At 39.0% G+C, this 20683-nt stretch overlaps 2 protein-coding genes across 2 annotated transcripts in view; one reads left to right on the forward strand and one right to left on the reverse strand.

Moving 5' to 3' along the window:
- The window catches only part of LOC106092224 (uncharacterized), a 288892-nt gene that overhangs the window by 125426 nt on the left and 142783 nt on the right, over nt 1-20683 (reverse strand). The window lies entirely within an intron of this gene.
- On the forward strand, nt 8604-12197 carry LOC106092227 (uncharacterized). Its single transcript, XM_013259016.2, has 4 exons — nt 8604-8857; nt 8919-9022; nt 9090-9234; nt 11509-12197. Exons 1-4 carry the CDS (start codon nt 8686-8688, stop codon nt 11838-11840), a joined length of 753 nt encoding a protein of 250 aa, XP_013114470.2. The 5' UTR covers nt 8604-8685; the 3' UTR covers nt 11841-12197.

Consider the following 20683-nt stretch of genomic DNA (forward strand, 5'->3'; position numbering starts at 1 on the left):
AGATCACACGATAGGCTGTCTGAAACCTCGTTTGGTATTAAATGGTTCGGAGAGATTCTTTCCTATTCTTACTGAGGAACGCGTATCAGCAAGTGCCATCCTGCAGAGTCTTATTAATTTTGCAGGGATACCAAACTCAGACATGGCTTGAAATACCTTTGAACGTAAAGGAGTATCGAAAGCGGCTTTGTAGTCAACAAAGAGGTGGTATGTGTTGATTTGTCCTTCTCGGGTCTTTTCCAGGATTTGGCGCAGTGTGAATATCTGGTCTAGGGTGAATTTACCTGGTTTAAAGCCGCATTGATAGGGCCCAATTATCTCATTGGCTTTAGGTTTTAATCTTTCACACAGTACGCTCGAGAGTATCTTGTATGCGATGGGGAGGAGACTTATTCCTCTGTAGTTGGCACATTCCGTCTTGTCTCCTTTCTTGTGTACGGGACATAGTATGCTGGGGTTCCAATCATCGGGTATGCGTTCTATTAGCCAGATTGCACAGATAAGCTGATGCATACGCCTTATCAGGGTGTGGCCTTCGGTCTGAAATAGTTCAGCGGGTAACCCGTCGGCTCATGCTGCCTTATTGTTCTTTAGTCGGGTTACTACTACTTGGACCTCATTCTGACTTGGAGATAAACATTCTATACCATCATCAGGGATTGGTTCTTGGGTAAAATGTTCTTTCCATATCCTCAGCATGTTGTCTGTGTCAGTTGCCAGATTTCCTTCTTTGTCTCTGCAGGAGGATGTGCCTGCACCAAAGCCATCGGTTTGGTGTTTAATTCTTTGGTAGAATTTCCGGACTTCATTCTGACTCCTGTACATCTCAATTCGCTCGCACTCACGTCTTTCCATTTCCTTTTTCTTTCTGCGGAATAGACGTTTCTCCTCTCTCCTTTTCTCCCGATACCTCTCCTTCATCTGGCGCGTTGCTACTGATTGCAAGGTTGCTCTATATGCCGCATTCTTGGCTTCACCTCACCTCATATTTATAACCTACACCACTACTGTGTACAGGGTACCTTTGATAAGTAAACTAATCGACTCAGAATCATTTTCTGATTCGATTTACCAATATCCGTATGTCAGTCCGTCTGTCTGTCTGTCCATGTTAATTTGTGAACAAAGTACAGGTCGTAATTTTCATCCGATTTGTTTTCAAATGTGTAGCACCGGCATCTCTTTTGGCCCAGAGACGAAGCCAATTGAAATTGGAAGAAATCAGTTCAGATTTGGATGTAGATCTCATATATATGTATTTCACGATTTTCACTTTTAAGGCTTTCACTAAGCCTTATTTTCTGAAAATTTTGCATTACGTTTTGTTCTATAACTCTCACAATATGTTCGGATTTTGGTCGAAATTCTACACTTCAAATTTCGATGATTTAACCTGCATAGCCATTGCGGTTAAGGTTATCAAAACGTCGGCTTACTAATTTTTTTAAACCCTCCATCATGGGATGGAGGATATACTAATCCGTGATCTTGATCATCACTACATTTTAAGTCAATCTAGCCATGTCAGTCCGTCTGTTTGTAGAAAGCACGCTAACTTTCGAAGGAGTAAATCTAGGCACTTGAAATTTTGCACAAATATATCTTATCGGCGTAAGTCGGTTGGGATTGTAAATGGGCCAAATCGGTCCATGTTTTAATATAGCTGCCATATAAGTCGATTTTGGTTCTTGAATTTTTGAACATCTAGAGTGCGCAATTCTTATCCGATTTGGCTGAAATTTTGCGTAAAGTGATTTGGTACCACTTTCAACTGTGCTATGTATGGTTTAAATCAGTTCATAACCCGATATAGCTGCCATATAAACCGATCTCGGGTCTTGACTTCTTGAGCCACTAGAGGGCGCAATTCTAATCCGATTTGGCTGAAATTTAGCATTATGTGTTTATTTATGACTTCCAACAACTGTGCTAAGTATGTTTGAAATCGGTCCATAACCTGATATAGCTGCCATATATACCGATCTTGGATATTGATTTCTTTTAAATTGGTTTAAATCGGTTCATTACCTGATATAGCTGCCATATAAACCGATCTTGAATGTTGACTTCTTGAGCCACTAGAGGGCGCAATTCTTATCCAATTTGGCTGAAATTTAGCATTAAGTATTTCATAATGACTTCCAACAACTGCGATAAATATGGATCAAATTTGAACATAACCTGATGTAGCTGCCACATAAACCGATCTGGGATATTGTCTTCTTAAGCCTCTAGAGGACGCAATTCTTATCCGATTTCCATGAAATTTTGTACAACGGCTTCTCCCATAACCTTCAACATACGTGTCCAATTTGGTCTTGATCTATGGCCTCATATAGCTCCCAATTAAACCGATCTCCGGATTATGCTTCTTGAGCCCTTACAAGGCGCAATTCTTAACCGAATGGACTGAAATATAACACAATGACTTTTACTATGGTCTTCAACATTCAATTCACTTATGGTACGAATCGGACTGTAAAATGATATATCTCCAATAGCATTGCAATCCTTATCCATTATTCTTTGTTTGCCTAAAAAGAGATATCGCGCAAAGAACTCGACAAATGCGATCCATGGTGGAGGGTATATAAGATTCGGACTGGCCGAGCTTAGCACGCACTTACTTGTTTTTCTTTTATTTTTTCCCACTGTGCGACATGATGCTGTACATATTGGGTTGCCCAAAAAGTAATTGCGGATTTTTCATATAGTCGGTGTTGACAAATTTTTTCACAGCTTGTGACTCTGTAATTGCATTTTTTCTTCTGTCAGTTATCAGCTGTTACTTTTAGCTTGCTTTAGAAAGAAGTGTAAAAAAAGTATATTTGATTAAAGTTCATTCTAAGTTTTATTAAAAATGCATTTACTTTCTTTTAAAAAATCCGCAATTACTTTTTGGGCAACCCAATATATCACAGTTCGGCATCGCCTTCCCGTGGTATATTTTTGTCCCATATAGCTCCGATCGGTCTTAATCCTCGCTTGGGAGTTTTTTTAAGAATGTTTGAACTCTGTAGACTCCATTGCCAAATATATTTTATTTGTACTTTCAAAGGTTTTGGATTTTTCCGAGTTTAAGACTTTTTGTATCCATGGGTCTTTCTCGAACTCCTATTAAATAATATATTTACCATTTCCTTTTCATAAACTTTAATTCTATAACCAATTTCACTTTTTGATTCCTTTCAAAATTGTTTCGAATATTTTGTTCGTTATTCTCAGCTATTTCTCTTTATGCACTGCGCAGGAACATGAGGTTGTGGCTCATTTATCGTCATACATAAAGTTGGGAACCATCCACCGTCTTAACCCATTAACGACGAAAAATATCCAAGAATAAAACTGTCCTAGAAAAATCCTAGCTCGAGTTAGGGAAGAGAAATCCTGAATTGGTGTTAAGTAGACGAATGAAACAAAAAAAAAATCCCGTCATATAAAATAGTGTTTTGGAGGAAAATTGGCTTGTCGAAAGTCTGAAATTATTTAGATCCAAAAGTATTAAAGAAAAATTTTGTCAAATTTCTTACGAGTGAGATTTCTGAAAACCGTTTAGTGTCTTGTGGCATTTGAAGATTCCTACATTTAAAAAAAAACTAATTTTTTGCGATATGCCTTTGACAGCAGGAACTATTTTATATCAAAGTCAATAAAATCCAAGTTTCTTCGCTAAATAGTCTTAAAGTATTGAGAAAACACATTTTGTTGTTGTAAAATCATAGCAAAATGCAAATGGACATTCCATTAAACTTCTCACATATCAATGACTGCTGTCCGATTCAAGTTAAGGTCCACTGATAAAAGGACACCTTTTTAGAGCCGAGTCGGAACGGCATGCCGCAGTGCGACACCTCTTTGGTGAGAACTTTTTATCATTGCATAGTACCTCAAAAATTACGCCAGTATTAGGAAGAGAAAACCACCGCTGAAAATGTTTTTTCCGTTGTTCTCGCCAAGATTCGAACCCAGGCGTTCAGCGTCATAGGCGCTGCTAACCTTTGCGCTACGGTGGCCTCCTACTAAAAAATTCTTCTGTAAAGTCATAGTGGATTAGGAAAACATAACAGGGAATTCTAAAGCAGACGAGCTTGCGAGACTAGGAACTACTTGGAATCTGTGGGTATGCCTCTAACGAGGGACAACGTGTGCTAAATGTTCACAAAGAGGGGTCTGTGAGCATTCCAAAATTATGTGGCCTTACCTAGACTTGAAGAGGTCTACTGCTTTGCTATCTATGGGCAGAACACATATTTCATTCATTGTGTCCGCCATGACAGGTCACGGTCTAATCGGAAAACATGGTGACAGACTTAAGATTGCCCGCAACCACTTTAGCAGAAGCTGTGAGAATATCGAAGAACAGGAGACTATAGAACACCTTCTGTGTGTGTGGCAGTCAGAAGGAGTTCCACTTTAGGTTCCCATTTCTTTATGAACCTGTCTGATTTAGCGGATGTGAACATTCGCAAGTTTTTGGGCTTTTTAAAGCGATCTCGTTCAACGGTAGGAACTACAATAGGAGGCATCTTCTTTCACATCATCATTGGTATTACAATGGACGAAAACGTCTTAGTGATTCTGATGGCAGACTGCCACTTAAACCTAGCCTAACCTAACTTAACCTGACCTTAGTCTTTATTTTTAATCTGATTTCGCTAAAGTTTGAAACGGTAAGTTGCTGTAAGCCTTCCGATATCTGACCCAAATATAAAAAGTGGCTGAGTTATAATAAAATAGGATGATTATTATATCCTTGTTTAATTTGGCCCAGATTTGGTTATATTTGACATATAGAACGATCACTCGATTTAAAGTCTTGGCCCTATAAAAAGAGCATTTAGTTTAAGGTCTGGTCATGCTCTCGTAATTTTACCGTAAATGTAGAATAAATGTATCGCAAATATAAAGAAGCAAAAAAGACTAGAGTATACGTGGAAACTTCTGGTATATCTCAAGGGCAAGTCGGAAAAGACGGCCCTCCACGAAGTGGTTCGAGAAGGAGTACGCGATGGCGGCTTTCTGAATTTTGAGAGGGCATTTAAAAACGAGGAGATGGGTCGACAGTCACCTTCCTGAACCGTAGGGTGTCCAACTGACTTTCTTCCTGTGGACGGACTTTATGCTATGTGACCGGGCTAACAAGGCGGACTTCGGAGTTAGTGTGGCCAGAAGGCGGTTAATAAGGGAAAAGGATGTTTTCGGGAGTCGGTTTCTCGAGAGGGAGGACTGGGAAGCGAATCCTGTGTTTGAAGAGAGTGATACTTCGGACTTTATAGATGGCTCCATGATGGAGCCATCCATCTATATGATGGATTATAGGTCCCTTATAGAACGATCTCTCGATTTAAAGTTTTGGCCCTATAAAAAGAGCATTTATTATCCAATTTCGTTGAAATTTGGCGCAGTGAATTATGTTAGGCTTTTCGACATCCGTGTCTTCTATGTTTCTAATCGGTTTATATTTGGATATGGCTGCCAAAAGGCACAATATTTTGTACTGCAAAATTGAACAGTGACTTGTAGTTATTAGACAACTCAATGTCCATGAAGAATTTGGGTGCATAAGTTATCCAATTTTCAACGGATTGTGACGATAGTGAGTTTAGCCGAGGTGGTGGGTATCCAATGTTCGGCCCGGTATTTGTTTGTAACACCCACAAGGACGAGAGATACACCCATTGATAAGTATACCGATCGACTCAGAATCACTTTCTGATTTGATTTATCAATGTCCGTCTGTCTGTCCGTCCGTCCGCCTGTCTGTCCGTCTGTCCATGTAAAATTGTGTTCAAACTACAGGTCGCAATTTTCATCCGATCGTTTTCAAATTTGGTGCAGGCATATTTTTCGGTCTAGGGACGAAGCCTATTGAAATTGGAAAAAATCGGTTCAGATTTGGACATAGCTCCCATATATATATGTTCGTCAGATTTTCAGTAATAATGCAATAAAATGGTCATTTGTTAACCGAATCTCTCGAAATTTGGCAGGGAGGAGTTCCTCTAGACTCTCGCCATTACTAGTGAATTTCATAGAAATCGGTTCAGATTTAGATATAGCTCTCATATATATGTATCGCCCGATTTTCACTCCTAGAACCACTGCAAGCGCATTTATTGACCAAACTTCCCAATACTTCGTACAACGCTTTTCTCGAAGACTATCATAGTGTCTGAGAAGTTTGTTCGAAATCGGTTCAGATTTAGATATAGCTCCCATATATATGTTCGTCCCATTTTCAGTAATAATGCAATAAAATTATCATTTGTAAACCGATTCTCTTGAAATTTGGCAGGAAAGACTTCCTCTTGACTTTCGACGTTGCTAGTGAAGTTCATAGAAATCGTTTCAGATTTAGATATAGCTCTCATATATATATATATCGCCCGATTTTCACTCCTATAGCCACTGCCTGCGCATTTATTGACCAAACTTCCCAAAATTTCGCACAACGCTTTCGACGACGAATGTCACAGTATCTGAGCAGTTTGCTCTAAATCGGTTCAGATTTAGATATAGCTCCCATATATATGTTCGTCCGATTTTCAGTAATAAAACAAAAAAAATGTCATTTGTTAACCACTTCTCTCGAAATTTGGCAGGGAGGGTTTCCTCTTGACTCTCGACATTACTGGTGAATTTCATAGAAATCGGTTCAGATTTAGATATACCTCTCATATATTATATAATATATAAATATATATCGCCCGATTTTCACTCCTAGAGCCACTGCAAGCGCTTTTATTGACCCATCTTGCCAAAATTTTGCAAAACGCTACGGAGGCCACCGTAGCGCAGAGGTTAGCATGTCCGCCTATGACGCTGAACGCCTGGGTTCGAATCCTGGCGAGACCATCAGAAAAAAATTTTCAACGGTGGATTTCCCCTCCTAATGCTGGCAACATTTGTGAGGTACTATGCCATGTAAAACATCTCTCCAAAGAGTTGTCGCACTGCGGCTCGCCGTTCGGACTCGGCTATAAAAAGGAGGCCGCTTATCATTGAGCTTAAACTTGAACCGGACTGCACTCATTTATATGTGGCCAGTTTGCCCCTGTTCCTTAGTGGAATATTCATGGGCAAAATTTGCATTTTTCCATTTTGCTTTTTTCGACTACTGCCACAGTATCTGAGGAGTTTGCTCGAAATCGGTTCAGATTTAGGTAAAGCTCCCATATATATGTTCATCCGGTTTTGAGAAATATTGCAAGAAAGTGCTCATGTTTTAACCGAATCTCTTGATTCTTTTGCAGGAAGGATTTTCTTATGACTCTCGATATTACTGGTGAATTTCATGGAAATCGGCCCAGATTTAGATAAAGCTGTCATATATGTATATCGCCGTATTTTCACCTCAAGAGCCACTGCAAGAGCATTGTTTGACCAATCTTGACCAAATTTTACACCTCGCTTTCCTCGACGACTTCCACATTATCTGAGAAGTTTGCTCTAAATCGGTGCAGAATTAGCTATAGCACCGCACCGCCCGACTTTTGCCCTTCCTTACTGTTTTTATACCCTCCACCATAGGATGGGGGTATACTAGTTTCGTCATTCTGTTCGTAACTACTCGAAATATTCGTCTGAGACCCCATAAAGTATATTTATTCTTGATCGTCGTGACATTTTAAGTCGATCTAGGCATGTCCGTCCGTCTGTCTTTCGAAAGCACGCTAACTTTCGAGGGAGTAAAGTTAGCCGCTTGAAATTTTGCACAAATACTTCTTTTTAGTGTAGGTCGGTTGGGATTGTAAACGGGCCACATTGGTCCATGTTTTGATATAGCTGCCATATAAACCGATCTTGGGTCTTGACTGCTTGAGCCTCCAGAGTGCGCAATTCTTATCCGATTGGAATGAAATTTTGCACGACGTGTTTTTTATGATTTCCAACAACTGTGCCAAGTATGGTTCAAATCGGTATATAACCTGATATAGCTGCCATATAAACCGATCTTGGGTCTTGACTTCTTGAGCCTCTAGAGTGCGCAATTTTTATCCGATTGGAATGAAATTCTGCACGAAATGTTTTGTTATGACATCCACCTACTGAGTCGAGTATGGTTCAAATTGGTTCATAACCTGATATAGCTTATATACAAACCGATCTGGGATCTTGACTTCTTGTAATTTTTAATTTGTTTCCGAAATTATTAAATTTTATTTTTTTTTTTTTGATTTTAAAAAAATTTCTAGGTCAATATAAACGCTCTTAATAATAAATATATGAAATGTCACCAACATCTGACAAGGGAATCGAGGGTCAGGCGTTAATGGGTTAACTAACGCCTGACCCTGACGAAAAGTCTGGAAAACCTTGAGAAACACAAAAACACTGCAGGGGAATACTTTGTATACAGTCAACATGACTTCATAGCTTTACATACATTTCGTTGGATAAACAGATGCTTGTGACAATGGTTGTGAGCAGACTTTACCAAACACAATGAACTTTAAGATAAAAATGTTGAGTGTTAGGTTTGGGTCTGTTTATACTGTATCTGGCGCCACGAAGTTACTAACTTGTCTAAAAATCATGGCATGTGGGACAGAGGGTCTTGGAAAACTTTTCGTTTGCTGGCACGCAAAATAAAAAGTAGTCTATCCGGCAATTGCTAAGAGAGAAGTTGTCTCAAAAAAATTAAATAACAAATTAAAAATCAATTGAAATTAAATAGAAAATAAAATGTGCAGCACTACGAGAGCACGTGCCCTCACCATAGGATGGATACATTTGATAATTACCCTAATTATAACCGTTTTGCTTTCAATCTATCTGTGCACTTATAACAATGAGATTCATGTGAAAACTCTCATAGATAATGGCTATGATATCTATGAAGAAAATATCATTGAGGGTAACTATTTGCCTTGGAATGCAGCTTTGTTTCCCTTTTATCTGTGAAATTCCCTCTTTAGCAGAGAATGTTGGCGGCATTGGATTAACCACTTCGATTTGCCTTTTATTGTTGTGTGTGACCTTTTTAATTTTCGACATTCTACTTTTGAGTGGTATTATGCAGGTAAATGAAATGCTTAATAATGGTGGTGTTCATTAAAAAAATAAAAGTGTCTTCTATTCTTTTCCAGGAGAGCCACATATTAATGAAACCTTTTGTCTATGCTAATGTATTGGCTTTGTGCCTGCAAATATGTATTACTATATACATCGTATTCGAGGATCTTCTAGAGACAAATATCCTGAAACATTTTGCCTTCAATTTTTTTGTCGTGCGTAAGTTTATGTAAGAAGTGTCAACATTTTTAGTTATAAACCAGTAAGGAAAGACAAAAGTCGGTCGGTGCCGACTTTATATTGTAATACCCCACACCTACCCTATAAACACAAAAGGGTAGGGAGGGGGTACATCTAATTCTGAAACAAATTTAATGGACCTCGGCGGATGTATCCAGATAGATTATTAAAATTCCTGTATCGAATTTCGAGCAAAGCAAATATGTTCAAAATGTAAAAACTACGGTTGACAAATGACAACAAATTATCCAAAATCTGACGAACAAATACTTGGGAGCTATATCTAAATCTGAACCGATTTCGACCAAACTTTATGGATATTCTGGAATTCGTCGAGGGAAGCGTTGTACAAAATTTTGGGAAAATTGGTCAATAAATGCGCTTGCAGTGAGTCTAGGAGTGAAAATCGGGCGATATATATATCTGAGCTATAACTTAATCTGAACAGATCTATGAAATTCACCAGTAATATCGAGAGTCATAAGAAAATTCTTCCTGCCAAATTTCGAGAGAATCGGTTAACAAATGACCATTTTATTCCTGTATTATCGCAAATCGGACGAACATATATATGGGAGCTATATCCAAATCTGAACCGAATTCTATGAAATTCATCAGTAATATCGAGAGTCATAAAAAATTCCTTCCTGTCAAAATGCGAGAGAATCGGTTAACAAATGACCATTTTATCGCTGTATTACTGCAAATCGGAGGAACATATATATGGGAGCTATATCCAAATCTGAACCGATTTCTATGAAATTCATCAGTATTATTGAGAGTCATAAGAAAATCATTCCTACCAAATTTCAAGAGAATCGGTCAACAAATGCCCAATTGATTGCTGTATTACTGCAAATCGGACGAACATATATATGGGCACTATATCCAAATCTGAACCGATTTCTATGAAATTCACCAGTAATATTGGGAGTCGTAAGAAAGTCCTTCCTGTCAAATTGCGAGAGAATCGGTTAACAAGTGACCATTTTATTGCTGTATTATCGCAAATCGGACGAACATATATATGGGAGCTATATCCAAATCTGAACCGATTTCTATGAAATTCACCAGTATTATTGAGAGTCATAAGAAAATCCTTCCTACCAAATTTCGAGAGAATCGGTTAATAAATAACTATTTTATTGCATTATTACTGCAAATCGGACGAACATATATATGGAATCTATATCCAAATCTGAACCGATTTTTTCCAGTTGACTTCTTGAGCCACTAGAGGACGCTATTATTATTCGATTTGGCTGAAATTTTGCAAGAGATGTTTTATTATGACTTTCAACAACTGTGCTAAGAATAGTTCAAATCGGACCATAACCTGATATAGCTGCCATATAAACCGATCTAGGGTCTTGACATCGTGAGCCTCTACAGGGAGCAATTCCTATCCGATTTGGCTGATATATTGCGTGACGTATTTTTCTATGACTTCCAACAACTGTATTAAGAATGGTTCAAATCGATCCATAACGTGATATAGCTGCCATATAAACCGATCTGGGGTTTTGACTTCTTGAGCCACTAGTAGACGCAATTATTATCCAATGTGGCTGAAATTTTGCATGACGTGTTTTGTTATGACTTTCAACAACTGGGCTAAGAATAATTCAAATCGGTTTATAACCTGATATAGCTGCCATATAAACCGATCTGGGGTCTTGACTTCTTGAACCACTAGAGGGAGCAATTATTATCCGATTTAGCTGAAATTTTGAATACTTGATATTGTTCCAATAACATAGCAATTATTTTCTTTTATCCTTTGTTTGCCTAAAAAGAGATACCATGGCAAGATTTCGACAAATGCGATCCATGGTAGAGGGTATATGAGATTCGGCCCGGCCGAACTTAGCACGCTTTTACTTGTTTGAGGTTACTTTATAGTTTTTAGAGCGCACAACAAGCCGATTACTGGCTTAGGTGTATGTCCATATTGGCATGGGGCGTATTAATATCTGCACCCTCTTTTCAACCTAACCTAACCTAACCTAACGGATTTCGATGAAATTGGCAACAGTGATTTCTATTAAGCCTCCTGATGTCATAACTGAAAATGGTCCAGATCGGACCACATTATGATATGGCTGTCATATAGGCCAATTCGCCGATTTTGGGGTCCTAGTGGTCATTTTATTGTGCATCTATCTCAAGGGAAAACTTTTTACCAAAAAACAATGTTTTATTTGTTATTCCTTTATTGCTATTTTTTATATACTCATTTGAATTTCTTTCCAGTTCTTTTGCTGCTTATCTTCAAACCCATCTACCAAATTTATGGTCAAATTCGTAACGCTAATGAAGGAAAAACTCCCCAGGGTGTGCAAAATATAGAGAGCAATCCAGAACAACAGAGATTAACTGAGGTGCAACCGCAAACAAAATATATGAATGAAGCTCCACAAGGCCTTCAGAGTACAGAGAGCAACGCAGCGGTTAAGCAAAACTCAGCTGATTTCCAAACTCAAGGAACAGATGTGAATGGTCGAGGTTTGCCGAACGCAGAGAATAACACAGCGGTTGATCAAAAATTAACTGAGGTCCAAAACCAGGGACCTAATGGGAATTAAACTACACCAAAAATAAAACGTTAAAGCTATAACCAGTCTGCACGCCAAAAAAAAACCCCGAAAGACAATAAAGCCGTTAAGAAGACTGTAAAATGAATACGTACTGATGAAGCTCAGGTCAATAGAGGGTCAACTAACAAGATTCAAAATAAAGTTGATTCTCACTTTTTTTACATCCTACACCACTACTTTTGCATATATTTGGTTTAAAATTTTGTCTGTCAATCGTTTTACTGCCCGTCTGTGCGACTATACCTTAGTTATGTACACAAAGTTCATTTGGAATTTTTAGTTGATTTTTTTTTATACCCTACACCACTACTGTGGTACAGGGTATTATAACTTAGTGAATTAGTTTGTGACACCCAGAAAGGAGAAAGATAGACCCATTGATAAGTATACTGATCGACTCAGAATCACTTTCTGATTCGATTTAGCTATGTCCGCCCGTCTGTCTGTCTGTCTGTCCGTTCGTCTGTCTGTCCATGTTAATTTGTGTACATATATCAGGTCGCAGTTTTCATCCGATCATCTTCAAATTTGGTATGGGCATGTTTTTCGGCCTAGAGACGAAGCCTATTGAAATTGGAAAAAATCGGTTCAGTTTTGGATATAGCTCTCATATATATGTTCGTCCGATTTGCAGTAATACTGCAATAAAATGGTCAATTGTAAACCGATTCTCTCGAAATTGGGCAGCAAGGGTTTTCTTATGACTCCCGACATTACCGGTTAATTTCATAGAAATCGGTTAAGATTTGGATATAGCTCCCATATATATATTCGTCCGATTTGCAGTAATAATGCAATAAAATGGTCATTTGTCAACCGATTCTCTCGAAATTTGTTAGGAAGGATTTTCTCTTGACTCTTGAAATTACTGGTGAATTTCATGGAAATCGGTTCAGATTTAGATATAGCTCCCATATATATGTTCGTCCGATTTGCAGTAATATTGCAATAAAATGGTCTTTTGTTAACCGATTCTCTCGAAATCGGCAGGAAGGATTTTCTTATGAGCTTCGATATTACGGGCGAATTTCATGGAAATCGGCTTAGATTTAGATATAGCTGTAATATATGTATATCGCCAGATTTTCACCCCAAGAGCCGCTGAAAGCTCATAATTTGACCAATCTTCCCAAAATTTTGCACCACACTTTCCTCGACGTCTACCACCAGAATTTGGTATAGCTCCCATATATTTGTTCGTCAGATTTTGGGTCATTTGCAAAAATGTTGTCATTTCTCAACCGTAGTTATTACTGTTTGACATATATTTGATCGCCGAGGTCAGTCAAAATAGGTTCAGAATTGGATATAGCTCCGCCCGACTTTTGCCCTTCTTTACTGGTTTTAATTTAATATAATTGACTTTTGAGGCCTAGAGCAGAATCCAATTGAGTTTTTGAAGATTTCGCCCTAACAGGCAAAAAAAAACTTAAACAATTAAAAATTCGGCGGAACCGCCGGGATTCGAACCTGGGCACACGGAGCAACAGCGTGAGCCGTTGCCGTTGTCTAGCCTTCGAAGCCATCAATACAACTTCCAACAGATGCACTAAATCATATGTAGTACGGAAGAAGTGTAATTTGTCACAGAAAGAATGTCTGTCATTACACAAAAATACATGCATTGGGAAAAGTACAGCTAATAGACAGGATTGTCGAGCGTGGTTAATGTGGTAATTGTATCATAGACGCGTTTTCGCTATTAATACGTTTCAAATACGACATACCAACGCACGGCCCTTGAAGCAATCACACCTAATATGGTTGAAAAGTCTTCTAACCAAAGACGAAACGGGTCCCATAGTGGTTGGCGTGTGTTGCTATCTTTGACTTTCCTTTTCCATTTGCATCTCCGGTCATTGAGCTCGTCTCGAAAGAGAAAAAAACATAAATTGTAAAATGTAACGGACAAAAAAAAAAAAAACTTGAAAAATGATTTCGGTTAAGATTAAGATATGGCTTTCACATATATATTCGATCAATGATATCTCATTGATAATATCGCAATCGATATTCATGATTAGGATTATTCATAATATTCTGGAAACCCGTTCGGATTTATGTGACGATAATGGCATCTCTTTTAATACCTTCGACTTAGTCTGCTATGGTTTGGGGTACATAAAAATCGCCTTTGTCCCCCTTTAGTCCACTTACTTGCTTCTATGAAAGAAATAGCAGTTCCATACAGTGGTGTAGGGTTATATATGGTCGGCTAGACCCGACTTTAGCCTTTCTTTACTTAATATTATTATACGTACATGAATTATATATTTACCCACATATTCTTAAATTCGTAAGCGTACCGTTCATCCTCTGTTCACAACACAACAGCATCCTGTTTGAAATTTCAGCTCAAAAAGTTAAATCAGAAGATCGGCCTCTAGGGTTTTCACATCTGGACCATATTTGCTACGGTTTTAGAGTATTCTTACAGCATACATAAAACACACTTTTAAGTGTCGAATGTGGACACAACAATGTATTACAAACGGAATGACAAAACTAAAGAAAAACCCCATTCCATGGTGGTTCATACAAAAATCGTTGCTGGAATTTAATGTTGTTGTTGACAAAAAATCATCATAATTTTAATATTTAAATTTACATATATAAAATTATTATTGTTATAAAAAAGTGTTAATAAAAAATAAACTCAGGTAAACCTTGAAATAAAAGAGAATTTAAAACGTGTACTTGAATGTAATTTCATTATTATCCATAGTTTTGGGGGAAAATCATTTTATAAAAAAGCCGAAGAAACAAAACCAGTTATTCAAAAAAGCATTTTTGTACGAAAAGCTTCTTGAAAACAAAGCCTTATTAATAACAATACTGTTGGCACTCATATGTCAACAGCAGGTCGGCGGATACACCGCTTCATAGCCTAATGCATCACTTGGAGAGGGTTCAAGGTATTCACGTTGATGGCATTTCTACACATAGAGGGGGCATTTAACAATGCCAAAGTGGCAGTTTTACGGGACGCTTGTGTGAACATCGCATTACAGGCTGGATAATGAGTATGCTTTGGCATAGGGAGATCACTTCCAGAATTGGATCCATCTCAGTGAAGATGAGTGCGGCGAGGGGTGCGCCACAGGGGGAAATTATTTCGCCTTTGCTATGGATTCTTGTGATCGATAGGATTGTGCGCTTATGCTGACGATATGGTTATTCTTTCCACAGGGAAGTTCGTATACACCCTACTTGGGGTTTTGGATACCGCTCACTTTGTTTGGAGACCACCGTAGTGCTGAGGTTAGCATGTCCGCCTATGACGCTGATCGCCTGGGTTCAAATCCTGGCGAGACCATTATTTTCTCAGTGGTGGTTTTCCCCTCCTAATGCTGGCAACATTTGTGAGGTACTATGCCATGTAAAACTTCTCTCTAAAGAGGTGTCGGCACTGCGCATATGCCGTCCGACTGCCATAAAATTTTGCACAAATAACTTCTTGGGGCCAAGGACTTAGGCTATTGATTTTGAAAAAAAATCAAGTCAAAAAATCGGTCGCCAGAATTTGAGTTCTGTGGTAAAAACATCTTGCTCAATATTTCAGTAAATATACAAAATTAGGTTGGGTTGAAAAGAGGGTGCAGATATTAATCCGCCCCATGCCACTATGGACATACTACTAATCGGCTTGTTTTGCGCTCTAAAAATTATAAAGTAAACTCTAAAAAAATATTTTAAATTAGGAATTCCGTGCTACTTACAAATTCCTTAATTGTTTTCAATACCACTCCCCTAAGTTGGTTCGCCACCTAAGTCCTATGTAGTCGTAGTCCTATGTGTCCCGTTATGATACCAATAGCTATACTGACATCCTTCTTACTTCCTTTCAATAACAGCCTCGTCTTCCCACGATCTGGATACCCCCATAGGATGTTCGCCTTCCTAACGACTGTTTCGCTGTTCTGCAATGTTTCATGGGCATTCGTCGCCCACTCCCTTAACTCGGACTACGTCGACCCGAAAGGCTTCGGGTCCGCCAAGCCATCTGCCATTTCATTCCTCCTTACTCCTTTATGGCCCGGCACCCAAACGATGCGAATTTTGCCATCCTCAGAGACTGCATCCTTCTTACACTGACCTTCGTGACCTTACCGTCCTGGTTGTTATTGCCCCTATGGCAGTTTTACTGTTCGTAAAGATGTTCAAACTCGACGTCCTCGCGTTAGCACCACACCAATTCAAACATTCCGTGATCGCCCGGATCTCCGCTTGCAGGACAGTATTACGGTCAGGCAGTCTAAAACAGATCTCAGTCCCTGGGTTCTCAATGTAGACCCCCAGGCCCACTCTGTCCTCTAGCTTTGATCCATCCGTATAACATGATCTTCCAGATGGCAATACTAGGGTTCCGTCAACTCAAGACTGTGCCGATGGCAGAAGTGCCTCACACTCGATTTCAAGGTTTACCTCAGGTATCTGATCGGAAACCTCTTCACTTCCATCCATGTTTTCTATCGTCGCCTCGATTATGCCGCTATGATATGAGCTGCTCCCATCCTCAATCCATTCTCCCATCGCCTTAAGTCTCATAGCCGCAGTGGCTGCCTCGCATGTATGTCAATGGGTCGGATATCTAGAATTGTCTACAGTGCCCTAGTGGGCGTGGTCCTCATCGCTCTGCCTATGCTAAGACAACATGTTCTCTGAACCTGTTGTATGGTCCTTGTGATGCACTTTTTTTACTACTGAGGCGTAAGTAAGTATTGGACTAATCACGCTCCTGTAGAGACATTGGACTATCCTCGGATTCAGGCCCCATTTTGATCTTACGTGTCGTCTACATAATGCACAACATCTGTGAATCTTTTTAGTATGCTCCTGAATGTGACACTTCCAATTCAGTTTACTGTCCAAGATCACACCTAAGTATTTGTCCTTGTCAGATATCGAAATCGGCCCACCTTCGCCTACCTAGTGAGAAGGCATATTTCAGTCTTCTCTGGGTTAACATTGAGATCTCTGGGTCTAGCCCAGTCATATGCCATATGCAACACCCTTTCGGCCCTTCTGTATAGGTCGTTCGGATTCGTACCCCTTAGAAGTATTATAACATCGTCCGGGTTCAAATCCCTCCTCACTTAGCATCCGCAATAGGTCATTTATAGTGGTCGCCCATAGGAGTGGCGATAAAAAGGGAAGGTCTATCCGACCTTCCCTTGACATAGGCATGCTGTTTGTATTTGAGTAGTTCGCTGGATGTCCTACTCTTTATCATGGTGTCCACAATACGTTCCATGGTTTTAAGTAGAAAGGACGTAAGGCTTTTAGGTCTGTAGGTCTTTGGTGTCGCATACAAAAATAAAGTTCGACAGGATTAAGACACAAGCAGATGGTAGACTCGTTGGTGTATGGTATTAGCCTTACTGGATTAAATTTTTCAACGAATTTGTAATTTCGTTAAAGTAGCATTTTTATACCCTATACCACTACTGTGGTACAAGGTATTATAACTTAGTGAATTTGTTTGTAACACCCAAAAGGATGAGAGATAGACCCATTGATAAGTAAAGGGTGATTTTTTTGAGGTTAGGATTTTCATGCATTAGTATTTGACAGATCACGTGGGATTTCAGACATGGTGTCAAAGAGAAAGATGCTCAGTATGCTTTGACATTTCATCATGAATAGATTTACTAACGAGCAATGCTTGCAAATCATTGAATTTTATTACCAAAATCAGTGTTCGGTTCGAAATGTGTTCAAATTTTGACAAATTTTGTTCAGCGATGAGGCTCATTTCTGGTTGAATGGCTACGTAAATAAGCAAAATTGCCGCATTTGGAGTGAAGAGCAACCAGAAGCCGTTCAAGAACTGCCCATGCATCCCGAAAAATGCACTGTTTGGTGTGGTTTGTACGCTGGTGGAATCATTGGACCGTATTTTTTCAAAGATGCTGTTGGACGCAACGTTACGGTGAATGAACACATTTCGAACCGAACACTGATTTTGGTAATAAAATTCAATGATTTGCAAGCGTTGCTCGTTAGTAAGTCTATTCATGATGAAATGTCAAAGCATACTGAGCATCTTTCTCTTTGACACCATGTCTGAAATCCCACGTGATCTGTCAAATACTAATGCATGAAAATCCTAACCTCAAAAAAATCACCCTTTATATCGATCGACTCAGAATCACTTTCTGATTCGATTTAGCTATGCCCGTCAGTCTGTCTGTCCGTCTGTCTGTCCGTCGGTCTGTCTGTATATCTGTCTGTCCGTTGGTCTGTCTGTCTATCTGTCTGTCTTTCTGTCCGTCTGTCTGTCCATGTTAATTTGTGTACAAAGTACAGGTCGCAGTTTTCATCCGATCGTCTTCAAATTTGGCACAGACGGCCTAGAGACGAAGCCTATTGAAATTGGAAAAAATCGGTGCAGATCTGGATATAGCTTCCATATACATGTTCGTATCCGATTTTCAGTAATAATCCAATAAAATGGTCATTTGTTAACCGATTCCCTCGAAATTTGGCAGGAAGGATTTTTTCACGACTCTCGACATTACTGGTGGATTTCATCGAAATCAGGCCAGATTTAGATATAGCCCTCATATATATATATCGCGCGATTTTCACTCCTAGATCCACTGCAAACACATATATTGACCAATCTTGCCAAAATATTGCACAACGCTTTCTTCGACGACTACCACAATATACAAAGAGTTTGGTCAGCATCGTTTCAGATTTAGATATAGCTCCCATATATATGTTTGTCCGATTTGCAGTAATATTGCAATAAAATGGTCTTTTGTTGACCAATTCTCTCGAAATTTGGCAGGAAGGACATTCTAAAGACTCTCGACATTGCTGGTGAATTTCATGGATATCATATCATATATAGATATCATATCATATATATCAGATTTAGATATAGCTCTCATATATATATCTCAGCCGATTTTAACTTCTAGAGTCACAGCAAGCGCATTTAATGGCCCCTGCCAACATATTTCAAAACGCCTTCCTCGATGACTGCCACAATTTCTGAAGAGTTTGCTCGAAATCGGTTCAGATTTAGGTACAGCTCTCATATATATATTCGTTCGATTTTGAGAAATATTGCAAAAAAGTGCTCATATGTTAATCGATTCTTTCGAAATTTGACAGGAAGGATTTTCTTATGACTCTCAATATTACTGGTGGATTTCATGGAAATCGGTTCAGATTTAGATATAGCTCTCATATATATATATCGCCCGATCTTCACTCCTAGATCCACTGCAAGCACATTTATTGACTAATCTTGCCAAAATATTGCACAACGCTTTCTTCGACGACTACCACAATGTACATAGAGTTTGGTCAAAATCGGTTCAGATTTAGATATAGCTCCCATATATATGTTCGTCCGATTCGCAGTAATATTGCAATAAAATGGTCTTTTGTTGGCCAATTCTCTCGAAATTTGACAGGAAGGACTTTCTAATGACCCTCGACATTGCTGGTGAATTTCATGGAAATCGGGTCAGATTTAGATATAGCTCTCATATAGATATATATCGCCCGATTTTAACTTCTAGAGTCAAAGCAAGCGCATTTAATGACCCATCTTGCTAAAATTTTTCAAAACGCTTTCCTCGATGACTGCCACAGTATCTGAGGAGTTTGCTCGAAATCGGTTCTGATTTAGGTATAGCTCTTATATATATGTTCATCCGATTTTGAGAAATATTGGAAAAAAGTGCCCATTTGTAGTCCGATTCTGTCGAAATTTCGCAGGAAGAATTTTCTGAGGACTCTCAATATTACTGGTGAATTTCATAGAAATCGGCCCAGATTTAGATATAGCTGTCATATATGTATATCGCCAGATTTTCACCCCAAGAGCCACTGCAAACGCATTATTTGGCCAATCTTGCTAAAATTTTGCCCGACGCTTTCCGCGACGACTTCCACATTATCTGAGAATTTTGCTCGAAATCGGTTCAGAATTAGATATAGCTCCCATATATATGATTATCAGATTTTGGGTAATTTGCCATAATGTTACCACATCACCATATGTGCTGGCCGAGGTCCATCAAAATTGGTTCAGTATCTAATATAAGTCCCACATTGTACTTATAGGGTAGGCGTTGGGTATTATACAGTCGGCACCGCCCGACTTTTGTCCTTCCTTACTGGTTCAAAGATGTAAAAGTTCAAACCAACAGCTCATTTTCAGCAGACACCCCATTGGGATCAGTTTTAAGAAGTGGCTAGCCTTAGTTTTGGAGTTGTATCGTATTCAATGATTTTTTTTTTTTGGCACACAGCCAACCCACTATTGCTAATATGCCCTCGAAAATTTAAGAAAGGAACGGATGGAATACTTCCCTAACGAGCGTTCAGCGTTCATAGGCATCCACCATTAACCTCTAAGCTTTGGTGGCCCCGTCTAGGGTGGCACCGTCTAGGGTGGCCCCGAATTGTTCAAAGTGACCAAATTCAAGTAAATCTGTCTTAGGAACAGGGCTTCCGATTTGATTGATTGATTGACTTTGAATGCTGAGTTCAGGTATGACTTCTACTAACTATGCCATGCCTTATTAACTCAGCTATGGTTTCAATTTCGCCTTTAAGGCAGATAGCATGACATTCTTCATAAACTTTCTCTCAATAGTTCCAAGAGTGGTCAAATGGAGGACAAACCCTCCATTTGACTAATGTGTCTGCGATTAGCGAAAGGTTTTTGATTACGTTTTCAATTGTTCTGTTTATACACTGTTCAATAAAATGTGGTTGCAGCTCTTTATGTTTCAGACAGTAGATGGGGAAACCCCTGCCCTACCCTCTTAATGACTGGGATGGGACGAAAAAAGAAAATCTGGAAA

Source organism: Stomoxys calcitrans, chromosome 5 (assembly GCF_963082655.1).
Source record: "Stomoxys calcitrans chromosome 5, idStoCalc2.1, whole genome shotgun sequence".
In the NCBI taxonomy this organism is placed as follows: domain Eukaryota; kingdom Metazoa; phylum Arthropoda; class Insecta; order Diptera; family Muscidae; genus Stomoxys; species Stomoxys calcitrans.

What these genes read in the sequence shown, in the direction of transcription:
- LOC106092227 (XM_013259016.2), top strand. Translation starts at nt 8,686, where the DNA reads ATGTGCAGCACTACGAGAGCACGTGCCCTCACCATAGGATGGATACAT. An exon ending in TGAAGAAAATATCATTGAGG is followed by an intron (nt 8,858 to 8,918) that starts GTAACTATTTGC and finishes TTCCCTCTTTAG; the next exon opens with CAGAGAATGTTGGCGGCATT. An exon ending in CTTCAATTTTTTTGTCGTGC is followed by an intron (nt 9,235 to 11,508) that starts GTAAGTTTATGT and finishes ATTTCTTTCCAG; the next exon opens with TTCTTTTGCTGCTTATCTTC.